Below are 12,003 nucleotides of genomic sequence, written 5' to 3'. Positions count from 1 at the left end.
TTTAAATATTAAGAAATAAAAAATATCCACATTTCGAGCTTGTCTTGAGAAATCAGAACCTCATGGGCTGTTTCCCCATGGCAATAATAAGCTGGAGAGGAGGAGCAGCCCCTGTCTTTGGATGAGGCATGTGTTTCCAGTTTACCACAGTCCTCACCGCTCCCTACTGCCTTACACCCTATCTTTCCACCAAAACATTGCCTCCTTGGCCTCCCCTAGGCATTTGCTAATAAGACCCTAATTCCAAGACCTAATCTAGTGGGTTTCCACTCTACTATCTACCCCATCCCTCCTCAGTTCCTTCTCAAGTCCAATAAGTGACTCTGATCCCCTTTCTGTTTACATGTCTATACCTGGTGGGGTGCAGGTGGTCCCACTTCCCTCCTGGACCCTCGCTACCACACATACGGACGCACGTCTGCTGCCGCTGTGAGTTCGAAGCTGATGCAGGCCCGAGTGATGAGCAGCAGTAACCCAGACCTCGCGGGGACACACTCTGCAGCAGACGAGGAGGTTAATAACATCATGTCTTCAAAGGTAAGGAAGATGTCAAACCCTGGAAAGAGACATGGGCTTTTTTATTTTTAACTAACACTTGGAGAGACAACAAGAAATCAACCACTGCTGCTGCCCACTGTCTTGGTCAAATGCTCAGCTTTCAAGTTATTAATATTCTTTTCTTTTGAAGTGACTGAGATCATTCTGATGCCAGGCAAGACTGGCATTTGAAGGTATGCGCAGAGTTAGTGAACTCTGGTGGGAAGTTTCCTGAGCATAGCTGGTTTAGCCCTGTGGAGTCGATGAATACCATGAGTTTTATCTTCAAGGAAAAAAATTTGGCTTTAACTGTTTTTGATGCCTAGAAAGACTGTTTTTTGTTTTATTTTTTAACAACTTGCCTTTTAGATTCATTAACATCCATAGATAGATTGATTATCCCGTGTAAGAATCCCAAAGATCAAAGCCAAATTTATAAACAAAAACCGAGATCCTGGGAGGGTTGGTGACTTGCCCTAGATTGTTTCCCTCCATGAATTCTTTACGTTTTCTCATAAACTTTGTATTTTATAAAAGTTTTAGATTTATAGAATTATTGTCAATATATGACAGAAAATTTTTCTGTACTCAATGCATAGTTTCCCTGTTATTAACATTTTACATTAGAATAGCACATTTGTCACAATTAATGAACCAATATTGATATATTATTATTATTAACTAAAGTTTATATTTTATTCAGATTTCCTCAGTTTTTCCCTAATGTCTGTTTTCTGTTCTAGGATCCCACCCAGGATACCACATTAGATTTTGTAGTGACGTTTCCTTAGCTCCTCTGGGTTGTGACAATTTCTTAGACTTTCCTTGTTTTTGAGGACTTTGACAGTTTTGAGGCATACTGGTCAGGTATTTTGTAAAATGTCTCTCATTTAAAATTTTTAAAAATTGTGATATAATTCACATACCATAAAATTCACCCTTTTGAAGTGTATAATTCAGTGGTTTTTCATATATGTACAAAACTACCATGAATTTTTAATCTAAATTTTCTTTCCAGTTATCTGTGGCCTCAGGGTGGCTAAGCTTTTAGAATAATGTCATTTCCTCTGATGAAGATAAATCAAACTCTCTAGGTTTTGACATCATTCCCCTTATACAAACCACCCACTTGAGACAGTACGTTGTGAGACAGGAAATCTGGAGACCAGGGTTGGGTCTCGATCTGATACCACCCAGGCCTGTGGTCATGAGCAAGTCAATTCCTACCCTGAGCCTGATTTTCCTCATCTCTGTAGAAGTTCTGAACCCTGGATGAATGTAAGAATCATCTATAGATCCACTCCTAGAGATTCTGATGGTCTATAGGTTGTTATCATATGAAACTGTTGATATTCTATCCTTTTTGACTTACAGAATCAACACAGGGATGTGCTGGAGCTGGTTCATACCACTTTCTGAGAGCTGATTGTTAAATTTTCCAGAACTTTCTGAACCAGTTGTTAAACGCAGACATTATTAAAAATTAAATTATATAAACTAACAAATAAGTTATATGGAAAACAAAGGTAATCTAAATGCAGTGTTCTGGAGCAGAACAGGACATTAGTGGAGAGGAGAAATTGGTGAAATTCAAATAAAGTCTGTGGTTTAGTTACTAGTTAATATGCCAATGTTAATTTCTTAGTTTTGACAAATGTACCTTTTTTTTTTTTTTTTTTTTGGCGGTACGCGGGCCTCTCACTGTCGTGGCCTCTCCCGTTGTGGTTGCGGAGCACAAGCTCCGGACGTGCAGGCTCAGCAGCCATGGCTCATGGGCCCAGCCGCTCCACGGCATGTGGGATCTTCCCGGACCGGGGCACGAACCCGTGTCCCCTGCATCGGCAGGCGGACTCTCAACCACTGCGCCACCAGGGAAGCCCTAAATGTACCATATTTATGTAAGATATTAACATTAAGAGGAACTTGGTGAAGGGTATCCAAGAGCCACCTTTGCAACTTGTCCATAAATTCAAAATTATTCCCTTTTTAAGGGAGTACTGAAATCTCATCCCTTCTTAATTACTTTACTACATTTTACTGTTATCTATGTTCTTGAGGTTATTTATGCCTACTGTACAGTGGTTTGCTACTGCACATCTCTTTGCAACACCATATTCGGTAATGTCATGTTAACTTGAAATCAGCTATGATGGAAGCATTCACAAGCACAGAAACTGGCAGATTCTACCAATCAGCCCCTCCCCTTTGAGAGCTGGTTGTTAAGCATTTGCCAGCACACCCTGGTTCAATTTTGCATCTAAGTCCTCTTTAAGCAGTATCTTCGGATCGCCGAGGGGAGAAGTGGTCGGCAGCTGTTATCCACAGACTTGATTATTACGGTTTCCTTTAATGAAAGTGAAAATATTAAATTCTCTCTGTGGACTAGGTTAAGAATTTTTAAATTATTCTGTAGTGAGGGGAAAAAATTTTGTCTAACTAGAAGTATCAAGCATGATCTTCCTTTCAGAAGTGGTTTTTTGACAATTTATTAGAGTGTTTAGGAGACTGGGTAAAGTACCATGCTAACCCACAGAGAGGCACTGTTCCCACACATTTTTTTTTCCTGCTCTTCCAATTAAGTCAGAAAGTTGAAGGGACTGTTCAGGATTTAACTGTAGGTGGCTACACACCAACTAACAGTGAATATCTCAGGAGCAATTAGAATTAGGTGTAACTTTACCTTCTTTGCTTTGTTTTATGTTTATTTTTGGCAGTTGTTTTACCTTTGTAACCAGAAAAAAAAAGAAAAGAAAAAGAAATATGTTAACAATGAATTCTAAGCTTGTGATTTCCAGGCTGTTGGCTCATCTTTCTAGGGACCACTGTTGGTTGACTGTTGAGTCATGGTTTGTGTATTTCAGATGGCTGATCGTAGCTGCATCCGGATGTCTTACTATTGCTCTGGCAATAATGATGCTCCCAGTTCAACAACAACCCCAAGGCCAATCAGCAAAAAGGTACTGAACAGGCAGTGTGAGAATAATTTGCCCAGCCTCTCACTATGATTGAAAATAGATGCCATCAAGTACTCTCCTGTCTTGTTCCTGCCCTCCTAACACACACACACACACACACACACACACACACACACACACACTTTTGCAGCCCTGTCCCAGGTGCCCCATTTTTTGACCACCTAATTACCTACTAACTCAGTGGTTCCCCAACTTACTGTGCATCAGAAGTACCTGGGTGGCTTGTTAAAACTGACGGCTGGCCCTACCCCTAGAGTTTCTGATTCAATAGATCTGAAGTAGGGCCCAAGGATTTGCATTTCTGACAAGTTCCCAGCTGACGCTAGTCCAGGAACCACACTCTGAGAACCTGAGAACTGCTGTATTAGCTTCTTTTTGGTAAAAGGAGAGCTGGGGACAATTCATCCTCAAAAAGTGAATGGCAATAATTAGGTATCATTTATTTCAATACGATATCAAACATGAAAAGCCTTGTAATTCTTTCCAATCAGCCTTCCCTCTGAGTTCAGAGACTTGACAAGCTGTTAAACTGCTCATCAGAAAGAACTCTTTATGTTAAGAGGATTCTACAGTCGTCACGTCATGTGTGGTCCAAGGGGTGGAGGATAAAGAAACTGTCTGCCCCAAGTTTTCTCCTCTGCCAGGCACCCGAGAGTCTCACCATTTTAGTAGCTACTTAAGTTAAGGTCTTGAGTGTCTTTCAAGACCCCTATTAAAATGTAAATATGCTGATTGGAAGGATAACACAGGAAGCTCTTTGCAACAGCTAACACCACTGGGAAAGATGTGTTAAACAGCCATGGAGGTCATGAGCTTCAGCACAGCTCACTTTGGACTGGCTGAGGGAAAGATCAGGCACGAGGAGGCCCTAGTAGGGTCCAGTGCCTGCAGACTTGGCAGTAATACGGGCTCCATTTGTCTGGAAAGAGGTACCAGGAATTAATTCTAACAGGAGGAGTAAAAGAAGATGTCATGAGATGCTGAAAATAAATATTTCACTTACTTTAAATCTTAGCTTTGGGCTTTGCAGGGACTGGTTACAAGTACCATTTTCCTTCTTAAAAACCATGATTTGCTTACAGCCTGGCTTGCTTCAGGCAGGGCCTGATTTCTTCTGGGCACATTTGCCTTGTTTTGATTTTGTTTCTGGTCATTTCAATGACCAGAAGAGAATCATTTCATTTCAGAGGGAGGTTTAACCAGTGGGTTTCCTTAATAGCTCAGCAAACTGGGTTTAGCTGCTTGGCTATTTTCTGTACCCTCCGGAGCAAGGTGTTCTTGTAATAATGTTGCCTGGTAAGCAACATAAATTACTTTAAGAAGCAGCTTATCCTCCTCTAATCTTCTCTTGCCTTAAGATTCTGGCAGTCAAACTGACCTATTTTCCAGAGGTTACCTTTGAAGCTTGTGGAGCGTGCCTTCCCTACAGTGGGAAGATCCGGGTGTAGCTGAGTTACATCAGGGCAAGCTTAGACCACCTGCTAGATTAACACGCAGCCCTGCACCTCTCCCAGATGGGAGAGCTTCCCTCATGTCTCACAACAGCACACAAATGTGTTCACGTGTATTGAGATTATAAAGGTTTGACTCGCCTGACAGAATGAAGTGGGACCAATGACAAGCTAAAACACTTCAGCATTCTCCACTCATCCCCATTAACCATCAGGGGATGTAAATAGTTTGAATACCCAGACATCTGCACAGAGATTTTTCCATTTGTCTCCTTTTAGTATAGCTGAGTAACTCTCCAATTTTACTGTACATAAGAATCAGTAAATTGTGTTGTAGGCCTACTGTACACTGTGGGTTATTTAAAGGTTTGTCAAGGGTAAGCTTTGCTCTAATACATTTTTGCTTTGGGTGTTGACTTTAAAACTTCATTTCCACATACGCCAGTACTCTAGGATGTGATATTAGAGTGTTCAAGTAGTTTCAGCTTTCTTACCCACTGAGCAATAAAAAATGAGTTAATCTGTATTTATTCTAGATTTTATGGTTGTAAAATGAATGGAATCCACAGAAATGCCCAGACATCATTTTTGCTGTCAGTTAGGGTGACCAGCTATCCCAGTTTCTCTGGGACTTAGGGGGTCCTTGGGATATAGGATTTTACATTTTAAGACCAGGAGAGTGTTGACTGAAAAGAACGCACATCCTAAACGTTGAGAATTATGTTTTATTCAAGGACATTACCAAGGACTATAGCCCAGGATACAGTCTCTCAGATATCTGAGGGACTGTTCCAAGGAGGTAAGGGAAGAGCCAGGATATATAGGGATTTTTGCTGAAAAAAAAAAAAACAAAACCCATGTAGTTGAACATCAAAAGATGTTCATGAAAAACAGACATCTCAAGTTAATGATTTTAGTGTTTTTCTGTGTATGGGAAGATGCGAGAGTCTGAGCTCATTGAAATTATTCCTTAGATACGCATCTTAACTCTCTAGGGCCAAGTATCCTGTTTTTGTACATCCTGAATTCCCCTCAGGGTGCACCCTCTGGGTCTCAGTGGCTGATGGCTTGATGGTCTGGAAACATGTGTTGTTCACTGGAACAAGCAGGCAACATTTGTTGTTTACTGAAATGACAGGCAACATTGTCTTTGTCCACAACAGTCTCAGGCAAACTGAGATGAGTTGGTTGCCCTACCTTTAGTCTTAAACTTGTTCCCCGTCAAAGCTGTTGTCAAGAGTATTAACAAGTATCCAGATAAAGTAGGGAATGGGAAAGATGCAAAAGGTGTACAAAATCACCATCTGCTACATCTGCAGTCAGATGACTTGACAGGGGGTGTAGACATAAAGTGGAGCATCTGACCCTGGGACAAAGAAGTATAGAAGTTGGGTGAGTTCAAGCTGCTACCCCTATGCCTTTTTTTTTTTTTTTCCGGTACGCGGGCCTCTCACTGTTGTGGCCTCTCCCGTTGCGGAGCACAGGCTCCGGACGTGCAGGCTCAGCGGCCATGGCTCATGGGCCCAGCCACTCCGCGGCATGTGGGATCTTCCCGGACCGGGGCACGAACCTGTGTCCCCTGCATCGGCAGGCGGACTCTCGACCACTGCACCACCAGGGAAGCCCCATCCCCCCTATGCCTTTTAATGCAGACAATCTACATTAAACGAGGTTTGATAAACCCAAACCTCGTTTCCCACAAAGCCATAGCAGGATTATAAAAACAAAAATTGTTCCATCTAGAAGGGAGTTGAAATACCATCTAGACAGTGGTTCTTTGATTGAGGTCCCTGGACCAGCAGTGGCAGCATCACCCGGGAACTTGTTAGAGATGCAAATTCTCAGGCCCCACCCCAGACCTACTGCATCTGAAACTCTGGAGGTGGGCTCAGCAATCTGTTTCTTAACAAGCTCTCCAAGGGATTCTGACACACATTCAAGTTTGAGAACCACTGCTACCAACTGAGTTTATAGATGAGAACATGGAGGGTAAGGGGAGGAACAGCTTACACATGGTCACACAGAGGGTTTACAGTGGGGCCTGGAAGGAAAAGAACAGAGTCTCAGTTCTGACCGCTACCCAGGAATGCTTCCCCCATAGAATGTATTAGCTTCACTCCCCTGCCGAGGCCATTCCTTCAAACCCAGCTCTCCAGTAAGGTTTAGAAGCCCCATGTGCACAGGTTTCCAGTGACTCAGAATGCTCTACTGCCTTTTCTTTTCAAGAAAGGATTAAAAATACACTCCTGCTGTGCCCCCTTCCTCCCTCGAAACTCCTGCCTGTGTTTGTATGGCTCTGGGGATTTGGGATCCACACAGCCTTCTCCTACCTACTTAAAAGGCCTTCCAGTCTCAGATTATGTCAGCATTGACTCTGCCATCCATTGTGGTCTAAGACATCTAGGACACATACTAACAAGCTATTACAATTGGGAAAAAAGAAAAGTGGGATTGGCGAATAAAGCACCTAGTACAGACCATCATTACGTAAGTGTAATGTTTTTGTGTTTGTCCAGCATTTCCATGAGGAGCTTGCCCTGCAGATGGTGGTCAGCACTGGAATGGTGAAAGAAACAGTCTTCAAGTACTCCTGGTTCTTCTTTGAGCTTCTGGTGAGATTCTTGCATGTTTATATCTGTGCTCAATAGGGCACGAAAAGCAGACGGGCAGTGAGGTTTCCCATAGTAGGAACTGACATCTTATCTACTGAATTGCTCCTGCAGAAAACCTGGGACCGTTCCTTCAGTTTTAACTCTCCCTCACCCCTTCATCCATCTTCCACCAAATCTTACTGATTCCACCTTGAAAACCTACTTCCACCTGCCGCTTCTCACCAACCTTCACTGCTCCTCGCCTAGTCAAGCTGCCATCATGTCTGCATTCGCTTCCTCTTTGCCCACCTGCATTCATTTGTGCCTTCTGCCCATCCAATCTGCACAGGGCAACTCAAAATTAAGCAGATAATGACACTCCCCTCTTTAAAACCTTTCAGTGATTTTCAGTGTACTGGAAATAAAGCACACATTTTTCTCATGGCCTAAAAAGCCCTTGGATGATTCTGTTTCCCTTCATCTCTAACTTTATCTTAGACCCTATTCCCCCCCCTCATTCAGCCACATTGTTTCCAGTTTGGTCCTTTGAAGATGCTGAGACCTTTTCAACCTCAGAGCCGTCTTAAGATTCTTTCCCCTGTCCGTACCTTTCATGCCCCCCACATACATACACACTTCGGGAGTTCTTCTCTTTAGGTTTCAGCTTTAATGTCGCCACTTCTGAGAGTCCTTTTCTGACCACCTTATACCATAATATGTCTTCCACTCTATTCCTCTCCTTTTAAACACCCTCTTTATTTCCTTCCTAGCACTTATCACAATTTGTAATTGTTTTTCTCTTTTGCCTATTGGATTTCTAGGATTGGGGTCTATCTTCTTCATTATCTTATCTCTAGCCCCAGAACATGGCTTGGCATCATACAAGCACCAACTAATATTTGTTGGGGGGAAAATGAAACTTGTAAAACTGTTTACCTGCAACTTCTATCTGTTCTCTAGCAGAAAAGCAAAAGGTACAGCATAGTCTTTAATTTAAAAATAAAGAGAATAATAGTAATACCTATTTTATACTAGAAGTGAAAGGATTTTGCCACAAAGCCACTAGAATAAGCATTTTGTCAATGTTGATAAATTGAGATGCATTGTGAAATGAGGTTAAATGAAAAAGGTATGAAAGCACAGAAACTAACTATATAAAAATGCACATACAAACAATCCAGAGGATAAATAGTGGATTGAGATTTAGTGATAGAGTTAGCTTTATATTGACTGGGTTCTTTCCTCTGTGACACTGTTAAAGTGGATAATTTTTTTTTGAGAGAGATGGTAGGATTTTCACCTGAGCTCTAGTTTATGTATGTAAGTTCAAGCCCAAGTAAAAGAGAACAATGCTGAACAATAAGACATAGAGGACAAGAGGGTCAAAGGAAACAAAAATAAAACATACATTGGGGAGGAAATGGGAAGTAGTGTGCAACAGAGTTAAAAAGAAGTGAGGCCCATGCCACAGAAGCACATCCAGGTTGCAAATCCCTTAGAGTTTCACCAAGTTCCCACCCGTCGTATGAGAAAGGTATTGCTAGCGAGATGTCTTTTCCAAACACAGTCCCAGATGCCTGCAGCAGAATCACCTAGGGTGCTTAGTGAGAATAAAGCAGATCTGGAGCCCCTCCCTAGAATACTGAGTGTAATGAGGAGGGGGAAGCTGGCGGTGCATGAACCTGTCTGCCCAGGTGCCCTCCAAGCATGCTGAAGATCCACTAGTCCACAACACCTCTGCTCTGTGAGGCCCGAACAGAGCTAAGGGTCTCTATATGCAGCCAGCACCAGGAGTTTGCATTCTAAAAGACAAGCTGATTCAGGTGGGTGGCTGCAGCTCACAAGTCTTGGAGCAACTGCATTGGCAGTAAGACATGAGCTTTGCAATCTAGCAGGAAGAGGCTGGCCATAAACTCTGTCTTGAGGCAAGAGGAGGATCAAAACCACCACTGTGTGTCCAGTACATCCTGTTTCTATGTGCCCATCCTACCACCATCAAGTTTCTCCATAAAGAAGATTTACTCAGGTGGTAATCCATCTATAGATAATTTATACAAATAATCTTCAACTGAGTTGATCTGCCATGTTGCAAATTTTAAAAGACATGATGCAAAAACTCACTTTGACATTGTGGAATCTCTTAGAAGAGAGTCCCAAAGGAAAGCAGTATCTCAGTTCAAAGATGTTTCATGTCATTTACTCACACACATGCACACATATGCACACACTTCACCTAATCATTCTTAGATGTTATTTTTTTTTATTTTTTTTATTTTTTATTTATTTTTTTTTTTGCGGTACGCGGGCCTCTCACTGTCGTGGCCTCTCCCGTTGCGGAGCACAGGCTCCGGACGCGCAGGCTCAGCGGCCATGGCTCACGGGCCCAGCCGCTCCGCGGCATATGGGATCCTCCCAGACCGGGGCACGAACCCGTATCCCCTGCATCAGCAGGCGGACTCTCAACCACTGCGCCACCAGGGAGGCCCTTTAGATGTTATTTAGTGGCTATGTATTATAAGCTCTATCATGAGCAGTTATCCCTGGTGCAAACACAGGACCCTGAAGCTAAGTAGGGGTTTGCCCAGTCCTCTCAGCCAGGGAGGGGCAGGGCCTCAGTTCCGCAATGCTCTAGTCCAAATTCTGTTCCTCTGCCATTTTGCTTCTCCTTGGAAGCTTAACGTGACAAAACATTTTCTTAGCCTAACGTATTAACAACCTGCAAAACCTTTGTATTCCGAAGTCAGCTTTAATGGAGTGCTGCAATCACTATCCCATTCTCAGTAGGCATGAACTCAGCATTGCTAGCCCTAAATGGCTCCTCGTGGCATCTTAGAGCTCTCTTTCAAAAGCAAGTTTGCATTCTCTGCAAATGTAATGATACTCTGTCCTTCATATAATACCAGTGACAGCTGGCATCCCCAAGGAAGGAAAAATAATAACACCTAAAATGTGTTGAGCATCGATATACACGCTAGGCACCCTTGTAAGCATTGTAAGCATCATCTGGTTGAATCCTCAGACGACCCTCAGTCAGGAGCTTTCCATCATCCCCAGTTTACAGATGGGGTTGGAGGAAGGGTGGAGGCTGTAAGAAGTCTCCAGGTCTGCCAAAGACTTCATCAGTACCATTTCAGTGCCCCTAACTGCAGGGATCTGAGAACCATGGAACAGGTGAAAATTGCTGTTGATCTTGCACATTTATTTACTAGGACTCAGTAGGCTCAGGGAAGAAAGCAAAAGCTAAAGCTGATAGCCCTCCTTCCTCTAGGAGTCCTTTATGGTAAACAGACGCAGAAGCTGGAAAGAAAGTCCTACTGATACGAGTGCTTGGAGGGGGTTGGTCAACATGCAGATCACCCAGGATACTGACTACCCAGTCGCCCAGGGCCCTGCAGGTTATAACTAAGTCTGTCAGGCTCCTCGCAGGACAGCATTGGCATTGCTCAAAAGGGTTAACTGAAAAGCATTTATCAAAGGGACTTTGCCCAGGGTATGTGCCAGGTTACAGGAACAGATAAGGGTTGGGAGCAGAAGGTGCTGGAAGCATTTCTCTCTCCTAGCTCTAAAGAAACAAGGGTATGGAATAGTGTAACTGGGGGCAAGAGAAAGCTGAGCCAGAGAAGAGGGTCCACATGACAAGGAGCTGGCATCTTAGAGAAACACTGCCACTGCCAGAAGCATGCTGCACAGGGATGAGGGCAGTGGAGTGGATGTGTACCTGCACCACTCTTCTTCCACCCACTGGTCCCCTGATGGTGCCTCCCATTTGCCAGGTCCAACCAGAGGCCTAAGTTCAAGGAGTCCTGAATGATGTAGTCTATAGGGATCAGCTTCCCAGGGCTCGGAGATAGATGGAGAAGGGCAAGAAAGGGAGCTGGAGTTTGCATTTGGAGGCAAATGGAAACTATCAGCCCCAGCCAGAACTTTGCAAGGAAACCGATCTTGGACCCAGACAGGACACCCAGTCCTCCATGCATTGCTTTTGCATTTGCCTTACAGATGCCTAGGAAGTTGTTGCAAAACCAAAACAGTTTTTTTCCCAAGAAACTTGAGGAGAAAGGAGTGACAGCCTCCTTGGGCTTAGCCAACAACCTGGGCAATTTAACACCCTTTAGTTGTATTAATGCCCACGTGCTAATGAATAACCACTTTGGCATCAGAGCTGTTGAACACAATCCTTGGGCAGATTTCACACTTGCTAATGAATAAATTCCCATGCTTCTAGAAACTGCTGAGCCAGACTTTGGGGATCCAGAGGTAAATGGTGACCCAGTTTACCCAGGACTTGAAGTTCTACACCAAGGGGTTCTTGGTATCCCAGCTTTGAATGGGTCACAGAGGCCAATATGGAGGAAAATATTTTCCTGCCTTATCCCACACTACAAATAACGGGCCAAGTCTCCACTACTATTTCTACTGGGTGTTCCTCTCTTGAGATGCAAAGAACAT

General features: G+C 43.3%; 1 protein-coding gene across 3 annotated transcripts in view; it reads left to right on the top strand.

The window, feature by feature from the left end:
• DOCK8 (dedicator of cytokinesis 8) overlaps positions 1-12,003 on the top strand; it is a gene marked incomplete at its 5' end in the record, with an annotated part of 223,166 nt that overhangs the window by 145,428 nt on the left and 65,735 nt on the right. For 2 of the 3 annotated variants that reach the window (XM_079707127.1, XM_079707126.1), the window contains 3 exons: positions 368-537; positions 3,399-3,494; positions 7,480-7,575. In XM_079707127.1, coding sequence (XP_079563253.1) covers positions 368-537; positions 3,399-3,494; positions 7,480-7,575 — 362 coding nt within the window. The remainder of the gene's footprint in view (positions 1-367; positions 538-3,398; positions 3,495-7,479; positions 7,576-12,003) is intronic. The other variant, XM_079707128.1, reaches the window with a different exon arrangement.

This window comes from Hyperoodon ampullatus (assembly GCF_949752795.1).
Source record: "Hyperoodon ampullatus genome assembly, chromosome: 6".
Classification (NCBI taxonomy): Eukaryota; Metazoa; Chordata; class Mammalia; order Artiodactyla; family Ziphiidae; genus Hyperoodon; species Hyperoodon ampullatus.
Note: the sequence above shows the minus strand (reverse complement) of the source record. Positions and strands in the feature narration are given on the sequence as shown.